Consider the following 27,779-nt stretch of genomic DNA (forward strand, 5'->3'; position numbering starts at 1 on the left):
TCAATCAATCAATCAATCAATGCATGATTTTAAAATAACACCATAAAGAGGCAGAGCAGAGCTTGTCTGATAAGTCATCAGGGCTGGTATACTGGTCAACGTGCTGGTGTCTATGTCTGATAAATAACAAGAAACTGCAGCATAGAAATACCAAAGACGTGTGAGCAGGTTTTCAGAGTCACGCCTTTACATAGTTTGTCCTCCAGGGAGCGCTGCTGAGTCCCCCTCGGTCTACTGTACATCTTGGTCATAATTCTCTAAACCATAAATTAAAGGGAATCTCATCACAAATGTTTATGTGTTTATATTAAGAATATTGGCTGACATATTGTTTTTTTGATTTTTAATTCCTCCAATATAGATATTGGCCTCAAAAGTAAAAAAAAAAAAAAAAAGAAAAATGTGTCTTAATTTAAATTATTAGCCATATGTACAGTATCATCAGCTATTCTGTGTAAAGCACAGAACCTTTTTCACTGAAGATGAAAATTAAAATCAGAAATCTGTTGAGGACCTTGAACCCTCTGAAGGATCCCTGGTCCTCCAGCACCTCTTCAGTCCAGCTTTGGTTGACAATTTGATTTGCCCTTTGAGAAATCAAATCATATGCTAAACGTTCAGCATTGGTTATTAATGAAGTGATCTTATTGCTCAAATAGAGTCTCATGACATTCAGTTCAGGAGGCTGAGATCAGAGGTTTCTGAATGTTTGCGTGTTCTGAGCACAAACCTGTGTGTCCCCGTTTGATGAGATTTTGTATGATCAGATTAACTCAGATGAACCCATGACATGTTTTTTTTTTAATTCTGTAACTTGCTAATGAAATAGACAAATGGCTATCGATTTGGTGAGTGAGCTCTGTCAATGTCTTAAACTTAACCTCACATTTGAGTGGTTTACTGCTCTTGTGTTCTTGTGTCAGAAATTAAGATCATATTCCCCATAAACACCACTGGCGTTCCCTTCCTTCATCTTCTGTCACCAGAGGAAAAAAACTGTCCCCTGTTGCTGGATCTGAAATTGGGCAAAACTGGTCTGAGATCATTTTCTTGTAGATTTTTTTTCAGGGCTCAGTTCTGTTTTCCAGTCTTCTTGATGCTCCTTTGTACAGTCAAACGTTGGCTGTGCTGTGAAGTTGCAGCAGTCGAGTCAGTTTTAGAGGATGCAGATTCATTTTCATGTGGTTGCGAGTTTACATGCAACTGTTTGCAACCATCTCTTGTAAGATGGTTAATTTCTTTTTAAATGTTTATGTCAAAGATGCAGTTTTTTGTTGTTGTTGTTTACATACACAGAGAGAGAAAGATTGTTTCCTTCAGGGAAAGGAAGTAGAGCATCCTCCAGCCATCTGTCCAACAATATGCCTGGACACTATTCAAAATCACACACCAACACAATTTCTTCCTCGGCCCCTTTCAGTCATGTCTCTTCCATGCAAACACACACATACAAATCACTGTGGTGGTTTGAGCGCTCTCACTGTGGCTTTTTCAGCCAGTGAACACAATCTTCTAGCTGGAGTCCTTCACTCTAACATATGCTTTTCAACAGCATGGCTCCCTCTATACATTATACATCATGCATCTGACTTCTCAGCGGCCGCTCACCTGCTGCCTGTCACTCCATATGTGCTGCTCTGCAGGAAAAAGGAGAGTTTGAGTTCTCATTGTGTTGCTGTTTTGATGCATCCAGTATTTTGACACTTGATACGTGTAGACACAAAACCCTCTGAAGTGTTGGAAACCCATGTTAGTTTCTGCTGGTTAAATCTAAAACTAATCAGATTCAGCTCAGCATGACAGTCGTATCTGTGCTCTTCTTCTCTGGTGCTCGTAACACTTGACTCCAGACCCCAGACTTCAATTTGTCCTATTCAGCTCTCCGAACAGGAAATTGCATTTGATGCTTTCTCACAATAATTGCTTGTATTTGTTGGTTGTTTCCTGTTGTTACATGATACATTTACACTCCTATCAGACCACCTCTGATGACTCACTGTTCGGTTCTCAGGGGGTTTTGTTGCAGCAGTGTGTTACCACTGGTGCTCACAGGGCTTTTGTCTCCGTGCCTTATGTTTACAAGTACCTTTTGCATCATCTCACTACAGTCAGTATCCCTGCTTTTAGTGAGTTAAGTCACAGTGATTGAATTGGAAGTGGTAGCAAATGCACTGTGGGGATAATAGATTGGAGGTGCGTGGTGATTGGTTAGATGGCGCGACACAGCCTGCATGCCATTGATCATTCAGCAGCTCAGTAATATCTATACTGGAGTGTACAGGCACCATTCACTGTGTGTGTTTGTGTGTTTACTATACATGGATGAAATAGTCTCACACCTCAGTTAGCACCAATTAATCTTTCTGAAATTCCTCTAATGCTAAACAAAAATTTCATCAAATTAGCATCAAAAAAGTAACTCAAGCCCCCTATGCATTTCCTCAAGAAAACTATGGCCAACGCACCACCATATACAATGTAGTAGCTAATGTGTTATGTTTAATGTGAGTTCAGTGGTCATATGTTCTCCTTGCGAGATACCATCTGGCCACCCAGTGCAACTCAGAGCATTTGAACCAGAGGGGTTGCATCCGGTAGCATAATAGGATGCCTGATGGTGTAATAGTAATTGCCTACAAAATACTGGCACACGCAGCATACAGAGTGTGTAAATCCATAAATAATATAAAGAGAGCAGCGAAGACAGACAGTCACATACATAGTAAATATAGAAGGGATGAAAGTGTCATGAGTTACAGAAAATTATACCTTTAAAGTTATTATAAGCTAATTTATGTACAGCTAAACCTGCTACATTCACTGTAAGGATGAGACAAAACGCTGCTGATAATATATTATCTATTCATTAGCATCTAGAGTGGTGGTTTCACTTTCAACAGGGAATAAAACATGCTACCACAGACTGTAAATCAAAATGTACATAGCCTTGGTGACATCACCCACAGGTTTCTGAGGAGCGGTTTTGAGGCTCAGAGTGAGCTGCTCTGCTGTCGCCATCTTGCAGTGCCTGACTCCACCTAACTCCCGGCTAATCCCAAGATAGGCAAAGAGGTGGGCTAGTTAACGACTAAAGCTAAGAAGCCAGGTATGACGAGCGCAGACACTGATACCTATTAATTGGTGCCAACATATAAAAAAAATATTAGAATTTCACTCACCTCAAAAAATTATGTCACCTGTCACTCAAAGCGTCCACGCCCTCAATTATGCATAAACTTAAGCCTTTTTTAATTTAAACAGGTGAGAAATTAGCTGTAGAGACCAAAACTGTTTTTTGTATCAGGCTGTAAACATGTTTGTTTCTTCTGTAAAGTTGGACATTTTAACATTAGAATCTATGGGGATTGACTCACTTTTCGAGCCAGACTCTAGCAGCCATTAGAGGTTTTGCACTTGTGTTTGCTTCTTTTTTCATTTTTTGGTCGCTGTGCTGCAGTCGTACAGTCTGCAATCTGAGTGTAGGATACATCTCACCCATCTACCAAACTGAAGCTAGAGACTCTGCTGAAAAATGTTCCAATACATAAACTCAGGGAATCTGCTGGTACCGAGCACCGATGTGATACCATCTCCTTTTCTCCAGATTTAGAATCTGTGTGACGGCCTGAAGCGCACTGTGTGGAACTAATTGGGATAAATAAGACAATTATTTTACACCAGGATCCTGTGGTAAGAGACCACAGAGAATAAATGAAAAGAAATAGTGAATTTTATAATGAAATTGACAAAGAAACTGTAATTAAGTATCGACTGGCCAATACATTATCTGTTCATTAAGGTCAGTAACGTGGACATATACGATTTGATGCATCCCTAACTTAAACATTATTGTTTTAATAGATTCAATACAACATTAATTAGGGTCTTGCTGACTATCACTGTAAAGTTGCATAACAGGCAACTTCTTTGGAAGAATTGGCAAATAATCCTGAAATCCTCTGGTGTGACGCCTGAAGACACTGGTCTGTTATCTGAGGGAAACTGGCACCAACATCATATCTCACTGTCGGAGCCAAAGTGTTTACTCATGTTCTGTGAACCACCACTGTTCATTTCATTCTCTCTACTCTCAGCTCCTCTTTTTTGTGACTGTATATAGTACATGAGATATAATTATGTGACTCCGTCCTTCCAGCTTTAACTCCATGCTTTAAATGAGATTATGTGTGCACTAAGTTACACACACACACTAGCACACACTCACAGCGTGATGGAGTCAAGCTCTGTAAACCAGCCAAATAAAAATCTTCACTGAGGGAAATAAATCTTGTTAGCAAGATTTTCCAAAGCCTTCTTAACTGTCTGGTTTCAGCGGAAAAAAATTTAATCAGATTTCTTTTTTTTTCAGATTTAAGAGATCATCATATCGTAGTAGAAAGTTTCAGTCTCAAATTTCCCAATGTGAATTGTTAAATCTTCAGAGTGAGGCTTTTTGTCATTTGTAGCATTTGAGTGTTATGCAGACTTTTTTATCTCAACTCTTATTTTGAAAACCAAACTTGAACATATTCTGAGTATACTGATAGAAGTGGGTTGCACTGTTATCATCACCACAGTGTTGGCAATGCTAAAAACCACAGATGTTATACTGAATAATTGATTGGCTGCTTTCTACTGTGGTATTTTGTCTTCCTTTCCTCTGACTCTCCCTCTCTCTCTCTCTGCTGCTTTTTCATCTGGCCTCTCCATCTAAAGCATTTTATTCATAAGTGCTCTTATTCTTTAATCCACTTAGCTGCAGTCTGCTCTCACTGTGGCAGTGTACGGTCACAGTTATTTTAGAGCTGGTCTGTGCCATGAGGACAGCTGGATCTCTTTGATGCTGAGCCACCCGGACAGGAAACTCAGCTCAGTGAAACACTTATGTCACTCAAAAGTTTGTTTGGTAGTTACTGTGGTTGCTCTTGGTAGATGTGATTGGTAGATGTACAAAATCTCGAAGGTAAAAGTGGAATACAACAGTAAGAAGGTATTTATTATTACACAAGCAATTGACAGAGCTGACTCAAATATAAGCCTAATACTGGCAACAAAACACTACAATAACAGTAGTGTGCACAGATAAAATGAGTCTAAATGTTCCTCGTTTTGGTGTTCCTTCCTCCTTCACTTAATCCTGTCTTGCTCTGAAAAGTTTACAGCTGTCTTTGGTGGAGAACAGCAACATTTGTCAGGTTTCTAAAAGACTGAGAGATTAAACAGATTATAGATTATAGTGGCCAAAATGATCACAGTTATCAGCATTATCACAATATTGTTAAAATGTGCTGAAAATGTTCTAAGTACACAACCTGAAATCATTTCACTAAGTGAATGTTTGCGTTTAAACATTAAAATAATAACATGTCCAGGGACCAGTAGCAGTGTTGGTGTGGTGTAAAGGGAAAAGCAAATGTACTATTATTATTATTATTATTATTATTATTTTCTCTGGGTAACGTCTTTGAGAGTCCAGACACTGTAAACACACCTGTCACCTGCCCAGCATGTTGCTGATAAACCAGAAACAATGCAGCTATGCTGCACTGGAGGAAGAAAGAGTGAGCTGCAGCCCCAGAATAAGTTTTAAAAACACACAATCACTGATTGGAGGTCTCACATGGAGGCTGAGTGGCTAACGCTCTTTCTCTCCTGTGTCTGTGTGTGCTCTGTGTGCATGTGATGACATTGCTCCGAACAGAAAGGTAAACTCGTCTGTGAAAAACGCGTCAACTGCCTTTTTAGAGAGTGTGTCATGTTTAAAAAACCTACTAACTTAAAAGGGTGTATAAAAAGAATGTTAAAAGGCTGTCACTGCCTTCCGCCATGTTTTGACTGACCCATAACAAACCCTCATTTCTTGCTGTGCATGAGTCTGTGAGACTTGGTGGTTGATGCTACAGTACCTAACGTGAGTCAAATTAACCACAGTAATTAACCATGGTAATATACCCTTATAGTGATATTAATATTAAAATGGTCATACTAACCATCTGGTATTTCTATCATGACATAGAGTGAAACCGGTAACTGTTTCATCTTTTGGATTGAGCAATTAATTGAAATATTATGAAAATGCAATATAACTGCAGTTTTTGGTTTTTTTTATAAAGGTAAAATGTGTCACAACAAATTAAGGAAGCATTGCCATGCTCTGCCAAATCATGTTTTCCACACGTAAGGGAACATGCTTTTTTAGTAAAAGGCCAAGCGGCAACTTCCAGGGCTGAAAAATAAACACCTGCAGTTCTTCAAATGACCACATGAGAGTGGCTCCAAAAGTGAGTCAGTTGTTAAATGTCCAACTTTACAGCAGAAATAAACATGTTTACAGTCTTGTACAAAAAACTGATTTAGTCTCTGTAGCTAATTTCCCCCATCATGACAACAGCACGGGGTCACCCATTTAAATTTTATTAAGACTTGAAGTTCTGCAAAATTGAGGGTGTGGACATTTTGAGTGACAGGTAGGTGAGCTTGACATAAATCATCATACGCTGAAGTCTCGGCTCCACACATGCCCCACCCCTTTGCCCATTTTTGGATTTGCTGGGAGTTCAGCAGAGTCAGGCACTGCCAAGATGGTGACCGCGCAGCAGCCCACTCTGAGCTTCAAATCCGCTCTTCATAAACCTGTCAGTGATGTCACGGAGGCTATGTCCATCTTTACTGTATATACAGGCTCTGTACAAGCCCAGTTTTCATTTTTATATTTTTTCAGTGGAAATTAAAATACAAAAATGAGAACTGAAATTGTGACTCTCTGCATTTTTTTTTTTTTTTTCATTTTGTTTGGTCCTAGTTTCCAGTGGTGACCCATAGTCATGTGGCAGAAATAGAAACCTCTCATGCAGCATCATCCACCTCTCCATCCACTATTGAATCACTAAATCAACAAATTGTAGCAGAGCGTCTGAGTTATGAGGAGGAGAGTAAGTGGTGTAATTAGCAATGATGTGGAGTAACTGAGTGTTTGGAACAACATGAACATGAGGCTCAATAATGGAGAAGTGGATCATGCTGCAGGAGTGGTTTGAGACTTCTACATTGGAATCCATTGTAACACTGTTCCCTGCTGTGAACCCAGACCAACTACAGCTGCTAAAAACCTTCCAGAGCCACAAGAAGTTAGCATTTGATGCCAAAAAGATCGAGTAGACTCTCAGTAGAGTATTTCTAACAGCACCAGTAGAAGTTAGGTTATACTGAATAGAAAATGTGGTTAAATACATGAGCTGTTCAGAGCTGTTCTGAATGGCCACAGTAGAAGATGGGATGAAAAGCTGGTTGTCATGGAGAGGGGTTAGATGTGATAATCACAATCAGCTTTAGATCAGAAATTTCAGAGGCACCAACCCCATTTCTGCTGCCCTAAAAGTGGAGGTTCAGATGCTGTTCGACCAGCTGACAAGCACCTCAGTTGGAGCATGGTTAATGAGAAGTAATCCTGACGTTCAAGTACTTCCTGCCTAATGCTATGTATTAACTGTGTAAAATAACGATTCATCTTTGACATGTTTCTTCTGTAATTCTCTATAAAATGTAGTGGGTATAATTAGAAATGGAAGGAAGGAGGTGCAGGTTCCAAGGAGGAACATCTAGAGAAAGGATGTAGGACGTAGCAGGGGATAACCAGGTGAGGAGTGTGAGGTAGAAAAGTAGGATGGCAGGATCTCAGAGAACAAAAGGTGAGAAGGAGAGGAAGAGTGAAACTAAGTCACTGAAACCACAAAATGCCAACGCTCTCTTTGCAGTCTCTCCAGTTGAGGAGGTCTGTCTGAAGTTACAGCGGCTGACAATGGCCGTCTGTCTCTGTCGGTGCCCACATACAAAAGCCACTGTTGTGTTTTTAAAAGGCTGGCACCAAGGACTGAGGCTGCTGCAGAGGGAAATGACCTTACTGCCACTGATGGGCATATGAGACTTTAACATGTACAAACATAGATACACACACAGAAACATACACATTCAGACACACCTCAGTTTTCAGGGCAGTTCCTCTCAAGATATTTGTGTAAAGTTGGAGGTGTGCTTATAGCCCATGTCATTCACAGTCTACAGAGTTAATTAATGACTGAAGATGTTCCCTCCACAGCGCGTCACAACCATGGTTTCTGTCTGTATAGCATTGTTCTCTCTTTCATGCTGCTCCTGTGGTCCACCCATGTGACTGTTGTCTTGCAAATTCTGCAGACCCTGATCCCGAGTCTTTGTTTAACTTCTATAGACCTACATCAGAGACAGATCACTGATGCACCGACGCTCAGCCCAGTGCATCAGTGATGAACTAATGCATAATATTTAAACCATTAAGACCTGAGCCATCCTCTAAAACCACAGTGTTGTCTGGAAACTCCTTCCTAAAACCTGAGGGTTGTCTGAAAAACTTGACATTCACTAAAACCTTTATTACTCAGCCTCTGAAGCAGATAGAAACATGAAATAAAAATCATTTCAGAATCTTTGGCGTTCATCATAAATCATTGTTTAAATAATAATTTTGTGACATAAAAACACAAATGAAATACGCTTCCCATAATTTATATCACTTTCCTGGCACGAATTTCAGTGAATCACAATTCATTTCATTGGTCATGTCTGAAAAATGACAGAATCATATACTATGCGTAGACGTCTCATGTGTTGTTAACACTTCTTATTTCGATCAAACTTTTTGGACAAAACTTCGTCATCTAAAAGAACCATAAAATAAACCTTTTTCACTCTAAATGAATCCATGTTTCCCTGGTATTGTATAGGATGCAGTTATGCTTTGAGCTGCAATAATTAGTTGATTGAATGATAATTCTTAAAGGAACATTTGCAGCTTCTCAAGAGTCAGTTGAGTTTTTATTCTCAAGCAAACGATCACGTCAGTCAACATCCACACTGACATCAAAATCATATATTTGCAGTTTCCTCTGCATATGTGTGTCCTCAGAGCTGGATGCTCTTTCCTGTTGTAACTCCAATTTATAACTTCATTTGAATTGAAAAGGTTACATTAAACCACATCAGTGAGTATTTGTTGAAGTTCACCAACAATTTAAAAAGTTTTGAATTCTTTTCTTTGTATGTGAGAATCCACTGTGAAAAACAGTATGAATGAAAGCTAGAGAACATGCAGAGGACATGCAGAGAGAATACAAGAATTTCCTTTCTTGAAGCGCTTTAAAATATACCTTTTATTGTTCAGAGAATCGCTGAGTTCAAAGACAGAAATCTTTTTTTTGCAGCAGCAGCAGCAGCAGCAGCAGTGTTTCATCTCATGAGCTGCAGGTAGGTCTGTTCATTTAGGCAGAGATGAAGTTCAGTGGGAACCAAAACCAGTTGGTTTGATGAAAGTTAATGGAGGCTCGTCTGTTGCTTTGTCAAGTGTGGAAGTTAACTCGATCCAGCGCAGGACAAACTTTCTTTTCCCAGTGGGAAAGTTCATCAGGGGGCTGCAACTGTGACTAATTGGTGGGTTGAAAGTTGATTAACCCCCACCCCCACCAGCCCACCACCCTCCTTTGTCACCGACACATTTCAATAGAAATCTTTGGGTGGGCTCTCCGCTCCGAGATATGCACACACACTCTAAGACAACTGTATTGCATGTGTGAATATACAGATATACGTATGTGTGCATGTTTTTCATGCTTGCAGACCAGTGAGTGCATATGTGTGTCTGAATACCTGTGTCTTTGTATTATTATCCCTTTGTGTGTGTGTGTGTGTGTGTGTGAGTGTCTGCCTCCTGCCAGACAAGTGAGGAATTGGGGGCGTGACCCTTCAATGAAAGATAGAGAGGCGAGGGGATGGTTTTGTATCCACGGCGATAGAGAGAGTTGGAGCAGGAAGCCGACAGGAAGTTAGGGTGTTCCACACTCCATCAGGGGCTCTTCCGTTGTCATGACGCTGTGAACTGTTGTCATGGAAACTCCGCTGATTGAGTCTGAATGCTGATGGAAAACATAGTGACTGGATTCTTCAATGAGAGTTTATCATCCACAGCCTCAGCACTCAGTGATAAGCAGCTTTTTAAAGTTATTCTTCTGAACTGTGTCTCTGATCTAAAACAGCTTTGTTCTGTTGTTCAACTCAGAACTTTTAATATTCAATTTAGGAGAGAAAATCCTGCAGCAAAATAATTTCTTTCAGCCCTTAATGAAGCCAGATGTGTTTATTGTTCCTTCTTCTTTGTGTACTTTAACATGTTCTTCTACCCAGGCTCTGCTCTCCTCAGGAACAAGTGATCAACACTTTCAGATACCACAAAATATTACACAAGATTTTGTTTTCACCAGAAGCTGCTGTATTAGTTTGCAGCTGTGCTTCACTGAACTACTACAGGATTACTAATCACATGCAGTACACACACACACACACACACACACTGTGCAGTATTTTCTCAATTTGTACCAAGCAGATGGAAATGGTGCATCTCACTGCTCTAACTGTGCAGGCAGATTAGTGACACATGCACACACACACACACACACACACACAGTCCCCTTACAGCTGAGGTGGACATGTGCAATCATACGTGCTCAGTGGATAAACCAGAAGTTGCTGCCTGCTTGCACAGAAGTCACATGGCAGCCAATGAGGAGTGAGAAATGGGGTTGTAACATTAAACACGCACATAAACACACACTTGCGTGTGTCAACAGCAGTTCCCTGAGTTCATTTGTCTCCCCTCATTTATCAGATGCATTGTTCTGTGAGTGTCCATGTCTGAATCACTGTGTGTTTGTGTTCCAACATATGTATCTGTGTATGTGCGTCTTTTATTCATAGCTTCTTGATAAGATACATCCCGTCTGGTTTGATTTTTAGCTGGAAGCACAGATTTGAGGTCAGTCCCCAGCAGGGCCTCCACCGCTCACAGCTGATCAGAAATATCTCAGCTCCAGGGTTAAACTGTGGAGGAAACACGCTCCACCATCCCCCTAACACCCGGCTTTAAACCAAAGCTCGGGGGGATCGGGGTTTAATTGGGCAGCTCAGAAAAAAGGACAAAAGTCAAGGTGTAACAGCAAAATGCACCGAGGAAGGAACACTTTTCTACTGACTTACTGACTTTAACTTCAGCCCAATGAAAAGGAAAAGAGACACGAGGTCTCCTCCTACATAACAAGTGCAGTGCAAGAATGAACCACTGTCAGCGGATCTCGACATTATATTCATTTTCATAGTGGTCAGTTATATCACGTCTGACAGTACAAAGGACTCAATATTTCTTTAACACTGAAACAAGTAGTAGCACATCCTGAGTCACATATCATTATGAATTAAATGACAATTGAATACATTTGTTGATAATGAAAATTAATGCTAGTTGCAGATATGCATTTTAAAACTTAGTGTAGCTGTAAAATAAGTAATTATTCAGATGTAGATGTTTTACAGCTGAGTAGCCTTTGGGTGTGCGTGGCGGCTGTGTAGCTGAACTGTTCACACGTGTGTGCGTGTTCACACTGTTTGCATGTCTGCTGCATCGCTGCTACCCCCAGCTCTTTCTGTCTATGTAGAGTTTGCCTTGGATAATGTCCATCAGCGGGCTACTCGAATGTTGGATTTCACTTCATTATAAATTAATTTCAGATTTATATTTGACAGAAAGTGTCACTAAAATGTCTCACACATGCAGCTGCTTAAATGGTTTTAAAAAATCTAATATTTATATTTTTTCATGTCTGTGTCATATTCAGATTCAGCCTGCGGACTGAAACTATAGTGAAAGGTGTCAGTTTTATGTAACGTTGCTGGTACGATGTGAATCACTATCAACAGGTCTGTCTGAATTTACAGGGAACTGTGCACGTTAGATGTGAAGAGTCGGCGAGACGAGATGCCGAATTTCTAGATTATGCGCTGCAGCTGAGGGGCGTCTCAAAAACAAAGTCGTGCTGCAGCTGCCACGCACACGCCACGCAGCCAATGTGTTCTCAGCCTTAAAATAAGAAAGTGTGCATCACAGTTTAAATTAATGCTTCACCTCCAAACTGTAGATGAAATAGAGGCAAAGAGACAATGTTCTTTGTTTGCATCTGTCTCTGACTCATGCTGTCAGAGAGGGTGTTATTCATTTAAATTGCTGTTATTAATGTGTATGTGTGATGTTCAGTATGTGTCAGGAAACAGTTCCACTATGAGCGCTGTGGCTCATTTTATCCGTTCAGAGTGTTGTGGGTTTCAGTAACACAAAGAAGGAGAAGGGTCTGGCTCCATGCTGTCCTGAAATGATGGCGTATCAGAACTCTGATTTATTTCCTTGAAACATATTAAACCTTTTGTTCTTTGGAGACTCGACAGAAACTTAACCAGCGATCACTGAGCAGAGGTTTGAATATCAGAACAGTTTTATTAGACGTCTGTGGAGCCAAAGGTCTGCAGAGGAAATTTGTGATACCCCATCTGGCTGCACATAGTGGGGTGTTACCTGACACTTTGTGTGTGTGTGTGTGTGTGTGTGTGTGTGCGCGTGCGCGCGTGTGCACATTATGTTTTTTACCCCCCACCAGCTGTTCAGCTGCATTACCACCTCCGACACTGGGCCCCAGATTCTCACGGTCACCTCAAAACACACACACACACACACACACACACGCACACAACTTACTCCCTTGTCCCCACCAGAACAACTGGAGTGCCAGATTCCAGTGATAGGCCTGTCTGATAAGGTTTTATATTGCGGCTTTAATACAGTGGAGTCCCTGAGGAACAAAGCTCGGTTTGTTTAGCTTTCAGAAACAATATCCTCCATTTAATATGGAGCCTAATCTCGTTAACTCATAACCTGTGCTGCTGGACTTCACTGTGAGGCTTCGTTCATCCGGCCGCACTGAAGGGATGAATCGGAGATGTCGTTCTCATGCTGCAGTTGAGCAGCAGGGCACTAATGGACCATGAAGGATCCCAAAATGCCTGAGCTCATGTGGGCAAATGAAAGGTTTTAAAGTTGCATTCGGAAATGTTTGCTGTCCAGACGACAAGTTATAGATCCTCCCCCACTCCTCTCTGCTTTAACTGTGTGTCACTGTCCTGTTAATGGTTGTGTAAGATGCGACAACAGAAACAGTGAGACAGTGAACGAGGGAGAAGTCAAGCGCACTGATTTAACCAGCTGACACTCAACGCAGCTGAATGCTATATAAGTTATAGCCTGGCCCCTGGAGGTATGTGTGTGTGTGTGTGTGTGTGTGTGTGTCACTGAGGTCAACAGGTGACACGTTTCCTGCGATCAGACTCGTCAGTTGTTGTCTGAGTCATTTCACTTAGCAAAAGATATTTAACAGTAGTTTAATTTGTGGGAGTTTCACTCATTATACAGAGGGCTTCATAGATGTACTGTAGTGTTTCTGAGAGCTGCTAGAAGTACAGCATGTTGTTGCTGTGAACACCTTCTATTTCCATACAGACAAAAGTGCGGTGGAAATCTTTGAGCTGGAGAAAAAGACGATCACCAGGAGTTCAGATGTCTCAGGCAGAAGGATTTATCATAAGCTGATGAGTAGTTCTTTGTCAGCACGTGAATCAGAGTAGTGTCGCACCAATTTCCTCCCCATGTCTTATCTGACAGTGGGTATATATTCCCAGGTTTCACGTGGTTCCAACATGTTACCACAAAATAAGGTTAAACTATAGTCTAACTATTCATGTCATCTGATGATGCTATTGGACACCAAAATCTGCACTGTCACATGTTCTTACCTCAGTAATATCTCATGTGTCCTTTCCTTTCACCTACTTGCTCATCCTTGACACAACTGTCCGAACCAGGTTGCCCAGCTGACATTGGCGGTGGTACATCCTGGGCAGGTCACCAGTCTTTCACAGAGCTGATATATAGAGACAAACAAACATTCACACCTACACCTAACCTAATGTGCAGGTCTTTGGACTGGGGGGGGGGGGGGGCTTCTTGCAGTGACACATTGTCTGATGACGTGAAGGTTGTTATGGCCTGAACTAAGGCCTGGGAAAACAAGAGGAACTCTGGAAGTGAAGAAAATCTCTTTCCTTCCAAAAGGAGATTCCCCATCAAGCTTTTTTAGTTTATTCATAGGGGCCAAGGGTCCGTGACTGTTCATTTAAGATGTGTTTTGATCACTAGTTTCACTCTAAATCACAGTAGAAATGCCAGACATTTAGTATTAGCGTTTACATTTTAATTATCACACATGACAAATGCTGTCATTTTTCTAGAGAAGGCTGTTATCCTTGTGAGTATTAACTCACACACACTTTTTCTCTTTGTGGGTTGAACACACAGGCATTCTGTCCCTGAAGGAACACAGGGCTTCATTTAATGAAACAACAGTAATCACATCTACTGTTAAAAATCTGTTTGTGGCGGTGAAAACACAGCCGATGAACGATTCCCTGACTTCAGGGATTCAGGCTAAATCAGCCCCAGGAGTCGTGTAATCCAACACGGTGCTTTTCATCAGTGTTCAGCTGGGACCGGCTCAATAATAACACAAAGCCAGCATCAGTGAATCCTCCCTGCAGCTTCTCCATCCCAAAAAGCCATACACTGCTGTTGCTGCATGTATTTAAAAACCCACACTAAGACTAGCTACTATTGGACTTGAATTTAATGCAGTTATAACACAGGAAGAGTTTTATATACCAATGATCCAGTTCACACCCAAGGGTTCATGAAGGGTTCATGAACTCCAGTAGAGCAGCTACTGTAGCCATGTGTCTTTGCCCATACATCTCCATTTGATGGAAAGCAACAAGTCCATGCCCTGTCTCTGGGGGTCGTTGAAAGGCCTTCTAGGAAACATAAGAAACCGGTAACTGAAGAAGTGCAACTGGATACACTGAAACAGTAAATTCCAACACTTCATCACAAAATCACTGCTGGACTGAGCTGAACATGATGGATTGATGTAAGTGGAACTGAGGGGAAACACCAGCCTGTCTGGAGGATGAGAGGAGGAAGGGTTCAAAATCATCACCCTCGCCTTTGGAAGTAGAATTACCACCTCCGCCACTCAACTAGTTTCAGGTTACATCGCCGTTTATCCAGAGTCATATAAAATATTAACCATTTGTGTGAAAATTTGTCATAATTGTCGTAACTGCTGTTATGGCTAAAAAATGTTCAGCTAGGTCAAAGAAGTTTGCTGAAAATGTGACAGAGATATTGCATTCACAAGGCCAAAACTGTATTTTGTGTGGTCACCGTGACCTTAACCTTTGACCTTTGACCACCAACGTCTATTCAGTTCATCCTTGAGTCCAAATGAATGTTTGTGCCAAATTTGAAGAAGTTCCTTCAAGGCATTACTGAGACATTGTGTCCACGAGAGTGGGATGGAGGTATGTACCTGTGGACGGACGGATGGATGGATGGACCAGCAAATTACTTGAAGTAAACACATTACCAGCTCAAAAATATCAGCAATAAGTGTGTTTCTATTATGCAATTTTGTGCATCACAAAATATGTGTGGAAATACCTGACATTGGAAAGAACTTGAAGTCATAATTTCACATAAAGTTCTTACGCTGAGCTAAAGAGGAAGAGTTGGTGTATTGAGAAAAACAGAATGCGACAAACAGCAGAGGAAACAGGCAAATGAACAAGATGTAGAAATGAGAGCAGAATACTGACGGACAATTTCTTTTTTCTGCTGCATGAACGTGTCTTTTTATTTACACATCAAAAGCAGAAAAAATGGCGTTGCCCAAAACCAGTGTGCAAACTATACCATGGGTTGATAAATCGCTGTATGTTACATACATATGAGCGTGTGATTGTACTGTATGGTACACGTAATGATACATTAGCATCTCTTAGTTTTACGCATGATCCATGTTGATGAAGATACAAAAAACTAGAAAATGCATGGCAAGAGAACATTATCAATACTGGGGGGCATGAACAGAACTTCATATCCCATATTCCTTTAACATTTTCCACGTGGCTTTGGTTTGTTTGGTTTAATTGATACTCTTTTGATTAATACATCAAATTGCACCCTCTTCTTCTTCTGGACTGGAGAATTAGCATCACAAACTGTTTGTCTCGATGTGCAGAACTCCTAATATTGACATAACAGTAGGGGGTGTAAACACACATTGATGTGCATTTTCTTATGCAGATTTTCTGAAAATTTCATGCTTAATTTTTTAGAAACCTTTCTATTTATATTCTAAATATCACTGAGAATCTCATCTATGTTTGCATTTTGTCAGTCAAAGACTTAAATGACCTACTACATAATTTATGTAGCATACTTAGCTTAGCTCAGATTTAACTTTTATTGGGAAATGCCTCAAATACTGAGAAGTCCTTTTCCATGATAGGGATTTTAACATCCACCTGACTGACAAGTGAGAAGTAATGGTCTTCATTCTGGTCAATGTGTTTTTGAGTAGTGCTCTTGCAGTAAATTATGCTCAGTGACTGACACTTCAGCATGAGAGTATCAGGTGTTCGGCTGACACACATCCTCATTTGGTATTTCATTTCGCCTCATTATTCTGTCTCAGTCTGACAGACGCAGACTCATCCTCGCTCCTGCTAGAATACAGGGCACAGTTCAAATAGGGCTGAGGCATAATTTTGTTCCAGATTGATAACAGTGAACTGTTTTTCAGTTTGTGGCTGTCCTTGATTCAGGTGCTGGAGACAGGTGTGTGAATGTGTGAGGATGAAGCCAGCATTGTTGGAAAGCTGCAGATCTGTTGACCTGTCCTATCTGAATAAAACACCATCCATAGACCTTTCTTGTTGCATCAGCAGTCCCCTAAACCTTTAATGTCAGGACTCTGAAGCCTCCTGGGAAATCCGATAAAGCAGATCGAGTGCAGATGGGTGGAATAATACAGTGATTCAGCTGTGAGCCTCATGCGTGGCCAGCCCGCAGCGATGAAGTCCCATCACTGTCTGCTGTGCTCTTAAAGCCAAGCACCGGCGTCTCTCTGCCCCTGGCTCCTGGCCTGTGCAGTAACGGCTCATCGCCTCACTCCTCTCCTATGACTGACAGCTACTCTACATGTCTCTTGAGCTCTTACTACAAGCCAACCACTGCTTTTGAGATGTGAGACTTGCTTGTATGCTCCAAAATGTCTATCAAAAACAAGCAGCTGCCGTTTTGTCCTTTTATCTTGAATGTTGAAAAATGGTGATTATTAACTTTACACCTTAAACTTTCTGCAGATTTCACTGAGTGTAACACTATGGCTCAATAACCTCCTGTGCCTTTGAAATGTGGGTTGGCTAAGGAAAGATATAAAGAGATCTGGTGAAAAATATGTTTTATAAAGAAACCATTCAGGCTTCTGTTATAGAATCAAAGAACTCGTGCACAGACATTAAGAGCATTCATTGCGATGTTTTTATGCCTTTATGACCAATATTAAAGAGAGATCACCAGAAATGAAAGAGAGAGATGCAGCAAAGGTCCCAAGCCGGATTCCAACCTGGTTCATGGCCAGTGTTACTGTTACGTACTTAGATACTTGTTGCATACTTCATTTTAGATCTTTGTTTGATTGTTTGACTCATGAACTGTTTACCAGAGTTCTGAGAAGGTAAAAGTCATCTAGGAATAAAAAACATGAATATTAGTATAAATTTAATTTATATAAAGTTTGGCAGCTTTCATGCTGCATTCTGCACTGTGTCTCGCATCATTGAATCAGTTTGATTGAGACTTTGAAGTTCCTCTCCAGGCATGTTTTTTTTAATTCTGTAAAAATGCTCTGCTGTGATTACTATTTTGTTTAACATAGTTTTCCCACATAAAAGGTGTAGAAAATGGGAAACTGTGGCTGGAAGCTCATCTACATTTACTTCCTCAATTCTGGATCAGACCATATGCCCCGCCCACCACCACCTGCTTCTCCAGGTCACCAGGTGAAAGAGCAGAGAGCATCAAGATGGTTAGAGGAGGAAACATCAGAGAGACTCAGCCTCATGTTTGAGCTTCAGTCAGACCCAGACTCAGATGAGGAGTCTGTGGAGACCAGAATCAGAGACTAGCAGACAGATCAGAACAGTTGTAGTTAGCATCTTTTATTTGTTTATGATTTTTTGTTATCTTGTAACTGGCAGTGACTGACACAGTGTTAGTGATTGTGCTCATGCAAACTCTCACTCTGTACTGACAAGATTTCTGGTTCATTTAGCCCCGCCCCCTGTCCCCACAAGTTGACAGGATTGGTTCCTTAGGTTCTATCCTCAGGTTCACTGCTGTTCAAAATGGAAATACTCAGTCATGGTGTTGACTGATAATTATGCTCAGGATATGTGTTGTATTATATAAAAACACCATATGAACATGTTAAAAACTTGGTTTTAAAGAGCCCAGGTTGTGTCGACATTTTGAACACTGCAGGTTGGAGCAGCAGAAACAGTCCCTCCAACAGTAATTTGTAAAAAGCTGCTCAGACACAGTGGTCGGCTCCATCACTGTAAAAGAAGTGACTTGTGCTCACTCCTGTGACTGCAGCTTCACCGAGGCGTCTCAAAGAAACTTTTAACCGATAGTCCCGTCGGGATACATCAGCTGATTGACCTGAATCGAAGGCAACAGGTGTCTGTTGGTCTGTTTGGTTTTACTTTTTGAAATGGGGACAGATGAAGTTAGAAGACACATAACAGCAGGAGAATGTAATGCAACACAGACACAGACTGAACCAGTCAGATGAGATGTATATATACATATGTGATCCTGAAGACCATGTGTTTGACATAAACTAGATTTATCATGTCTTCTAAAGTTTCTAAAAATATTTCAGATGAACTTTGAATGCATTTCCACCAACTCATTATTCAGTTCTCATGCATAAAAGTAAATTAACTTTTCTGTTTCATGCCAAAAAAATATAAAGAAGAGATTCATTTCCTTTTCAAATGGAAACGTTTCCCTAATAAGATCTCAAAAATTACACGCCAACAACTAATGATCCTTTGTGTGTGTGTCTGTGTGAGTTGCTGAGGGCAAATTAGATTAAAATCCCTCATAGTGTGATGTTAATGAAGCCATTATTGCCGCCACAGCCCCACAGTCAACCCCATTCTTCATTCTTTCTCCTGCTTTCATTCATTTCTGTCTTTGTGCCAACATGAATGTGATCATCAAATCCACAGAATTTACAGAGAGCAGGCTGAACTGTGGAGGTCTCACTGTACGGACTGATACACATCTTTCAAGTCTTTCTTTCTTTACATGTGTGACACAGACATTTAGGTCAGTCTGTCTTCACTTTATCATATATTGGTCTAGTATTGTGTGGCACTCTGATCATGTTTCCTAAACTTAAACATACATTATATAACTTCTGTTGCTAGGGGCTCTCTGAATCAAAACAGTAACAAAAGATGTGGGATCATGGGAGTTGTTGTCTTCACCACCATTGCTGTCAGCTTCTCCCAGTTTGGATTCCTTCAGTGTCAGTGGTTCAGGAGGTTTTTACCTGGAGATGAATTATCCACAGATGTTCCTCCTCTACAAAATAAACACACCAGGGGATTAAAACTGGTAGAAACCAGCAGTTTCATATTAAAAATCAGTGATTCACCAACACTGTTCAGCAGACACAGGAAGTTTTGGAGGGGCTGGGAGCTGAGCTGTCTAACATTTTTTTAGCTTTTTTCTCTGATAACTTAAGATCCAAATGTCCGATGACTAAAATCCTTCATCCAGTTAAAGTAAATAGTTGAAAATGACCAAGGTGTAAAAAGTTAATCTTAAAAATGTGACAAACTGGATCAGAGTCGATTTTTATGCTTCTGGCAGAAGCTGACACATCATCACTTTCATATACATTCCCCTTCATTACCTACTTCTAAAAAACATTTCTTTATGCTTTTTAAGGTGAAGAAGCATCTTGACGAAAGCTGTAATTACATGTCATTTTAAAAGACCTGTAACGACCCTGTTTTTAGCTCTGCATTAGTTAGTCAGAAGACAGCCCCATGCAACCTCTAAAAGCAGAAAAAAAGAAAATATTTTTACTTTTCGCATCAGTCCCTCATGGGAAAATAGGAAAGAGGCAAAAGTGAGTTAAACAAGTGTGAAGTACAGCATTAAAATCCCCCCGTGGCTGCATCTGTATCAAGGTTTGTTGAATATTCATTGATGCAGAAGATTTTATAGATGACACAGGAGGCGTTTGTTTTCAGAGTGGATGCGCTGCATTGCATGTTATAGTTAGATGAGAACTGTATGAACAAGTGCAAGCTCCAGCATATGTGCAGTAATTTACCCAGTGCTTCATCCTGCTGCTGTGTACAGTAAACAATAGGATTATACTGAGTTCATCTGTGCCGCATGGACAGACTTGTTGTTGTGAGTATGATGATGGTTGTCCATGACCTAAATCTGACTCACCGCAGAGCTTTCATCTTGGTGGAGGACAGGTTTGTGATGTATCTGTGTGCAGCAAAAAAATCCAAGAGGAGAGGATTTATTGTTTTATTCCCTTTACTTTTTATTTATTCATGTTTTTATGGCAGTTCCCCCTTTTTTTTCTCTGCTGTAATCTGTATTAGCATGTGACCCCTGCTCCTCCTTCCTCACTATATGGGGGGTAGCTCAGCAGGTGTCTAAGTACCTGCTAGTTTTGACTCCATGTGAAACACAGAATATGCCATCTGTTTGTCTTTAAAGTGCTTTACAGTATCAGTGTTAATACACATGCATACATTAAACTCAAAATTAAAATGCAGAGGATGACGTTTGTCACTAAAGTTCTTGAACACCATTAAAATTTTCAAAACAGTATTAAACCTGTTTTTTAGTGTGTCATGAGAATAATGACACATAGTGGCACAGTTGTTTTTTTTAAAGGTTGGGGTATTTTGATATATGATATCATCTCTGACTGTTTTCTAAGTGATCAAATAAAAATATAGCAGATTTCAGGTAAACACTCAGAGAAACCAAATCCTGCAAGGTTGGATGGTGGGTCCAGGTGGGCGGGGCTTTGAGCATGGCTGAGGGTGGTGACTGCTTTGTTGTGACATCACAAAGTTAAAGAAGTCCTGACGGCTGGTTTTAAGGCTCAGTTTCTGAATACAGGCTGTGTGCATTTCTCTGTGGACTGAGGCTTTGATACTTTCACAGTATTAATATAGAACCTAGATCTGATCTATAATCAAAAAAGACATGTTTATCTACCTTTATACATCATGGGACATTTAATAGATTCAAGAGAATGGTTAGCACAGTGTTCATATCAGCTATTTTATACAGATATGGTGATTTCTTTGTAATCAGTTCATTTATTGACCATGACACACAGCAATGCCTCATCCATTCACAGGTTAGCAGGAGGAGGGAGAATGTTAGAGATAGAGACATGAAAACAGAGAGAGACTGGAGGAAGAGAGGGTTGTGCATGTGTGTGTTCGTGTGTTATTCAGTGTCAAGGAGTAAGAGTGGATGACTAGAGAGGGACACAGAGCTATTAGTGAATGTACAGATAGTGCAAGAATCAGTTAGGTGAGCAGCAGCACTCACACAGACACACACATCGCTTCCTCCACCTGTGACTTCATACATCACCATATCCTCTACTGTCCCTGAGTGAAAATTACTGCCATGAAATAGAAGTGTGTGTGTGCGTGTGTGTGTGTGTGTGTGTGTGTGTGTGCTGAAAACAATGATTATGGTTAATGGTGATGTAGTGGCCCCTGCTCCCTGTAAAGTGGTGTACTGTGTGGTGATAACAAATGATATTGGTACTGTGTGTGTGTGTGTGTGTGTGATCCAGGTATTACTCATGTTGTGGGGACCTAAACTTGTTTACATACTCAGATCATGGGGATTTGACTTCCTCATAGGGACGAGATGTAGGCCACATAATGGAAATCAGTTCATGTTAATGTGACGGGCGCCATGGTGGCTTACCTGGTCGAGCAGATACCTTTAAGTCTCAGTCCTTTTTGCAGTGGTCTGGGTTCGAATCCGACTCAGGCCCTTTACTGCATGTTACCCCCTCTCTTCCCTAACTTTCCTGTGTCTCTCTCACTGTCCCTGTCATAATGAAAAATAAGAAATCTTAAGGTGAAGACATGTTTTAATGTTATGGTCAAGTTTAATCGATCCTAGAGGTGAAGCATGATTACTGTACTTGTGGGGTTTGACAGCTTTGTGAGATTTAAATGGCTGTTTGAGGGTTGATACTTGGTTGCAGGGTCAGTGTTGGATCCAGCCATTCAGTTGTGATGGTTAAGGTTAGGGTGAGGGGCTAGGGAACGGGTGTATGTGTAGAGAGACCAATGATTAATGTTGTGTTTCTGCTACAACTCAGAAACTTGTGCTGCTAATGAATCATTTTACAGCTTTGAAAAAAGGCTTAATGCTTAGCTCTGTGGCTGGAGAGGGAACAAACACTGCATTTATGTGGGTGATTAAAAAATCCACTTTATGTACAGTGGCAGCTGAAAGAAATATAAAAGAAAACTACAATGTTTGATATGATGTGTATGTAGATGTTGTTGGCTGAATATTGGTCATTCATAACACAAAATGCTCATCTCACTTCACTTATGCATTTATGAATATACACAAAACAAAACAGTGACATCATATAAGTCTGTGTTATTATGTTTGGCTTCTGTCAGTCAGAGAGGAGAGGTCAGTCTCTCTCCTAACAGGCTGAACAGTTCTGAAATGTATCCCATGACAGACAGGAAAAGCTTGTCACTTGTCATATGTCGGTGTGTCACAGCAGCTGCTCTGGTCACACTTTCACCTGTCAGTCTGTGCATTTAGAAATGCAAAATGACACTAAGAAATCTCTCTCTCTCTCCTGTAGTTGTGGCCGCGGAACCGCTGGTCCGAGGCCTGAAGAAACTCCCTGAAGACGTCGACTGGTCGTACTCAGGTCTGTAAGAGCCAGTCGTTAGTTTTCCATTTCCTGTCCTTGTAATTGTAAAAGACCATCAACAGCTCTTTGCCACACAGATGAAAGATTTACAGCATTTTCAATGGTGGTGGTATTTAGACAGGAAGTACGCAAGCAGATCTTTACAGTGATTAAAAGAAATCAATCAACAGAAAACAGCAGTAGAACTACAATAACATTCACAGCTCAACTGGTGTGAGTGGTGTTAGTGTCTTAATATTGAAATCATCTGAAGTCCATCCAGAGATGTGTTTTACAAATATAAATTACATTTTTTGCAGTGTTTCAAATTTTCTTGATTGTATTTTTCAGAAAATATTCTACAGCAATAATATAAATAGTATGAATATAAACTATTTAATATAAATAGTAAAAAGTAAAAGTAAAAGCAATAAAATATAAATAAAATAAAAAAGCAATAAAATAAAATATAAGTATAAGTAATAAGATAATAGTAATAATTATAATACATATATACATATACATATATAAAAAATTGATTGTTTAAGCATCAATCAGTGACAGGAACTTTAGTTGGAAAGTCTCAGAGACCGAGTTTCCCTCTGCTGCCTTATAAAACCACACAGACACTTCCTGTAACAGCACAAGATCCAGGTCCATCAGACTGTTAAATAACAGTCTGACTATCACATGGAACTGAAGGATTTATCCATTAACATCTCCTGTGGGAGAGCTTTGATCTGCCCTGGACCATATGGTTACATGACATCAGCTAACTCAGCACTGAGCCCCTGCTGCGCTAAGCTGGAGTCCCACAGAAACAAAGACAGTAATGGTCCCTGAGAGGGAGATTAGCTCAGTGGTCGGGGGGAGTCGGGACAAGCGATCAAGATCAACAGGTTGTCAATGGGCTAAACACAGAGCTACTAAACCTGTTAACCTGCACCCAAATAGATAGCTGGAGATAATTGACACGAGTCACTGGAGTCACACAATATAATTATAATAATATTCATAATATTTATTTGTATAGCACTTTTCAATACAAGTAATGAAGTGCTTCACATGAGGCAAATGTAAAACATCCAAACAAATCAAATCAAGCATCCAAGCAAATCAAGGTGAAATATAAATGAAATTAAAGAGACGTCACGCAATAAAAGCCTTTTTTATAAAAATGTGTCTTAAGAAGTGAGATAAAACGGGGAATGACTCTGCAGGTTTGATCTCCTCTGTTAGGTTGTTCCAAAGTCTAGGGGCCCTGACAGCAGAGGCCCTTTCTCCTTTGGTTTCTAGCCTAGACCTTGGAACGACCAGCGATGAACTATCAGAGGACCTCAGACTGCGTCCTGGCTCATAGAGGGATAAAAGTTCAGAAACAATATGATGCATTACAAGTATAAAATACGCCTTCTTGTACAATAACTGACCAACCAGCTTGAACTTCCTGTAGCATGACTGCAAGGTAAAACAGTTTGTTCAACAGGTGCTTTAAACCTAAAGCAAATAAAATCAAATGGTTAAAGGTCTCAGATATAGATTTAGATATATGCAACTTTAATTACATAAAAACACACTCACTACAGTTTATTACAGATCTTTGAAAGCAGCCATCAGACCTCAGAGCTGCTCAAAGTGCACCATGGTCAGATTCATGTCCAGCAGTCAGATCCTCCCCCACCCCCACCCCAAACTGACCGTCAAATGACAGCTGATCTGGTGGAGATTCAGCCTGACTCTATAATTAGTTGGGAGTGAGAATGGGGCTTAATCTGTACGTGTGTGTGAGATTTTGAGCAGACAGTTGGTGACGCTGTCCTCTGGTTCACTAGTGCTTGGATCTGCTCTTTGAATCCTCAGCTCTCAGATTCCCTTTGTACAAACGCACAGTAAATGTCATTCTGTCACTCAAAAACCAAACAGCCAAAACACAAAAAAAAATAAATGATGTTCTGAGTTGTGATAAACACTATATATTTCTATTAATTTCTTTCATTCACCACATTGAATTTGAGCTGAAGAATTTAAGCTAAATTTCTAAACCATACCTAAAGATCAAGGCTGAACAATTCATTGAAATGCAATATGGCCAAGTGCAATATCCAAATCACAGAGGCTGCAGTTGTTTTTGGGTGAAGGTCAAATGTGTCACAACAAATCATAAAAGAAGTACTGTGGTGCTGGAGGGACAGCGTGGACTACAAATCATATTCTCCAGACGTAAAGGAACATGTTTGACCATCCAACTGAAATCATGACTCATATCGTTAGTGCAATATCTGCCAAAATAAAAGCATTGTGATTTTTTTTTCTGCATATCACTCAGTCCCAGTGAAGGAACTAGCTACAGGACTGACACAGACCAGTGACTGCAGCTGTTCGGAAACTTGCTCAGGGATGTTAGATCAATGTGCTTTGGAATAACAGAGCTCAGTAGATGCACAGACATTATGTCATACTCACATTCATCCTCTGTTGTTTGCTCCCAGACCTGCAAAGACTTCATAAACACGTTCATGTTATTACAGACTGACTAAAATATGAAATATGTTCATTGTAATAAAATCAATTAAAATGAAATATGAAACTCCAAACAGAGTGCAGTTAGTGCAGCAACTGATTAGATGAACTTATTAATTGCTTTTCATGGGTGTGAACATCCAGTTAAATAAACTTTGCAGGCAGTGTTTCATGTGAGATCACAATGACACACACACACACACACACACACACACACACACACAGACACACACAGACACACACACTGTCAAAGTCTAATACATTTTTTGTGTTATACACTGATGTGGTCGTGAATGATGAAAAACCTGTCCATCGTTGTCATCCTCACTTCTCTTTCTTTCTTTCCTTTTTCTTTCTTTCGTTCTTTCTTTTTTCTCTCTGTTGGGTTTCGAAGTTCATCATCACAACTGAAAGCAACTCAGTGGCAGTTCATTTGGATTCACTGTAACATTAGCCTTTCTGCCATGTGTATAGTGTGTGTGTGCGTGCATGTGTGTGTGTGTGTATGTACACAATCTTGTTTTCCTGACCAGGTCTGTTTCTTGCCTTGTGCTGTGCACTGAGCCGTGAGTAAAAAGCATTAACATTTGAAAGAAACGCACTTCATTGTGAGGCAGCGTGCACAGCTTTTTAGTTAGGTCAGAAGTGGGGGGGGGGACAAAAGGAAAATAAAGGCAAATGAAAGAAAAGAGGGGGGCAGGAGAGTGAGAGGGTGAGTGACGGAGAGAAGGAGAGCTGAATAAAAAGGAGAGCTGTATTGAAAGGACGAGAGAGGCAGAGGAGGAAAGTTTAAAATGAGGCAACATCAAAATCACAATACACCTTTTCAAACTGCTCACATTACACGAACCATGGTCATTTTAAACAACAGGTTTCAAACATAACACAATCACATATACAGGTTTTTGACTTACCAATATGAGGAATCAATTCAGACATTTTGCTCCATAACAAACCAGCCATTCATAATACATAGTTTTTTTAATTAGAAGTTGTTACAGTAACTGTGAACTGTGAAAATATAAATTGTGTGGAGCTACTGAACACAATCAGAGTGATTATAGAGGTATAATATTGATCAGTTACTCTCATGCACATATAGTTTCTTTGTGCTTGTTGTTTATGTCCAGAACAGCTGATGATCTAATATCTGTTAAACTAAGAGGACTCACAGTTTTGGTGTTTTCTCAACTGTTGAGCATGGGACTTATGGCATATGTGCATGCAGGCTGTCTGCCAGGCTGTAAACTTGTAATCTGTGGGATTTCAGCCCTGGTTTCGTTTGGCTGCCCTTGTGGTTACTGTTGAAATAGCAAGTGCATCTTAATACTACACGTCCCAGAGTTCTAGGGGTGGAAAACACTGGGGAGGCAGCTTCTTTACCAGAGATATAGCATAAAAGCGACTGGTGTGTCTGTTATAGTGCAGCCAAACAAACTCACATTTATTCAATAATTTGTTCAGTAATTTCAACCATGATCAGGTTTCATGCTGCACTCAGTTTTTTTGTTGTAGTTTTGTAGTTGGAGGTTTGCTGCCTGCAGCTCACTGTGGCTGCTCCTTCTTCTTATTACTCACCACAATATTATAAAAATGATCCACTGACAAAAAAAAAAGTTGTGAAATGATTAAGTCTTGTTTTGTGAACACATTTTAGATTAACAATCTCTGTGACAAATGCATTTTATTTTCTGTGACTGCTTCACCACCCTGTGTTCTGTCTGTCAAATGGTTTTAATATGAACCAGCAGCAGCAGGAATGTTTGGTTTCCATTAGCAGTAACTTAATCCAGCCCTGATACAGTGTTAGGAGAGAGTACTGTAACAGTGACCACTACACGACTGTCTACATACAGAGAAAATCATGAATATAAATGTTGTTAAAGCCTTTTGATGATAGAGTGTTAACCATAGATATTGAATAAGTTTCTGATTGCAAAAAAAACCTTTTTGTTGGTTCAAGATTTTAAATTTGCTTTTATTTTAGACTTTAAATCATATTAGATTTGATCAGGTCAGTCAGCCAGTCAGCCTCTCTTCTGATTGGCTGACTGTATTCTGGGTGATCAATAGGGATGTGAATCTTCGGGTGTCTCACGATTCGATTCCGATTCTTAGGGTCATGATTCGATTCAAAATCGATTCTCGATTCAACCGATTCTCGATCAAACGATTCTCGATTCAAAAATTGATGCAATGCATAGTCTGTTAAGGCAAATTATGGCATCAAAACAATACAGTTTGTATAAGATAATGTGATTTTTAAATAAAGTGATTCCAATGGTGTAATCACACAAAGGCAAACTTAAGACAAAATGCAACATTTATTCATGCTAAACTGCGTTAAACCTGCGTTCTCGACTACGCTGTAGGGACGCAGGTCTTTCGAGATAAAACAGGCAATGGATTTAGTTATTTTTTTGGCCCGTTCAGAGT

The 27,779-nt window shown here is 40.2% G+C and overlaps 1 protein-coding gene across 3 annotated transcripts in view; it reads left to right on the forward strand.

Moving 5' to 3' along the window:
• The window catches only part of ptprz1b (protein tyrosine phosphatase receptor type Z1b), a 75,914-nt gene that overhangs the window by 10,318 nt on the left and 37,817 nt on the right, over positions 1-27,779 (forward strand). For all 3 annotated transcript variants that reach the window (XM_071501808.1, XM_071501807.1, XM_071501809.1), the window contains one exon: positions 22,773-22,841. Coding sequence is in view for 2 of the 3 variants with exons in the window: in XM_071501807.1 (XP_071357908.1) it covers positions 22,773-22,841 (69 nt within the window). In the remaining variant the exon portion in view is untranslated. The remainder of the gene's footprint in view (positions 1-22,772; positions 22,842-27,779) is intronic.

The sequence above is a fragment of the Trachinotus anak genome, unplaced genomic scaffold (genome assembly GCF_046630095.1).
Source record: "Trachinotus anak isolate AG129_WGS33_773 ecotype Australia unplaced genomic scaffold, CSIRO_AGI_Tana_v1 ptg000018l, whole genome shotgun sequence".
NCBI classification, from domain to species: Eukaryota; Metazoa; Chordata; class Actinopteri; order Carangiformes; family Carangidae; genus Trachinotus; species Trachinotus anak.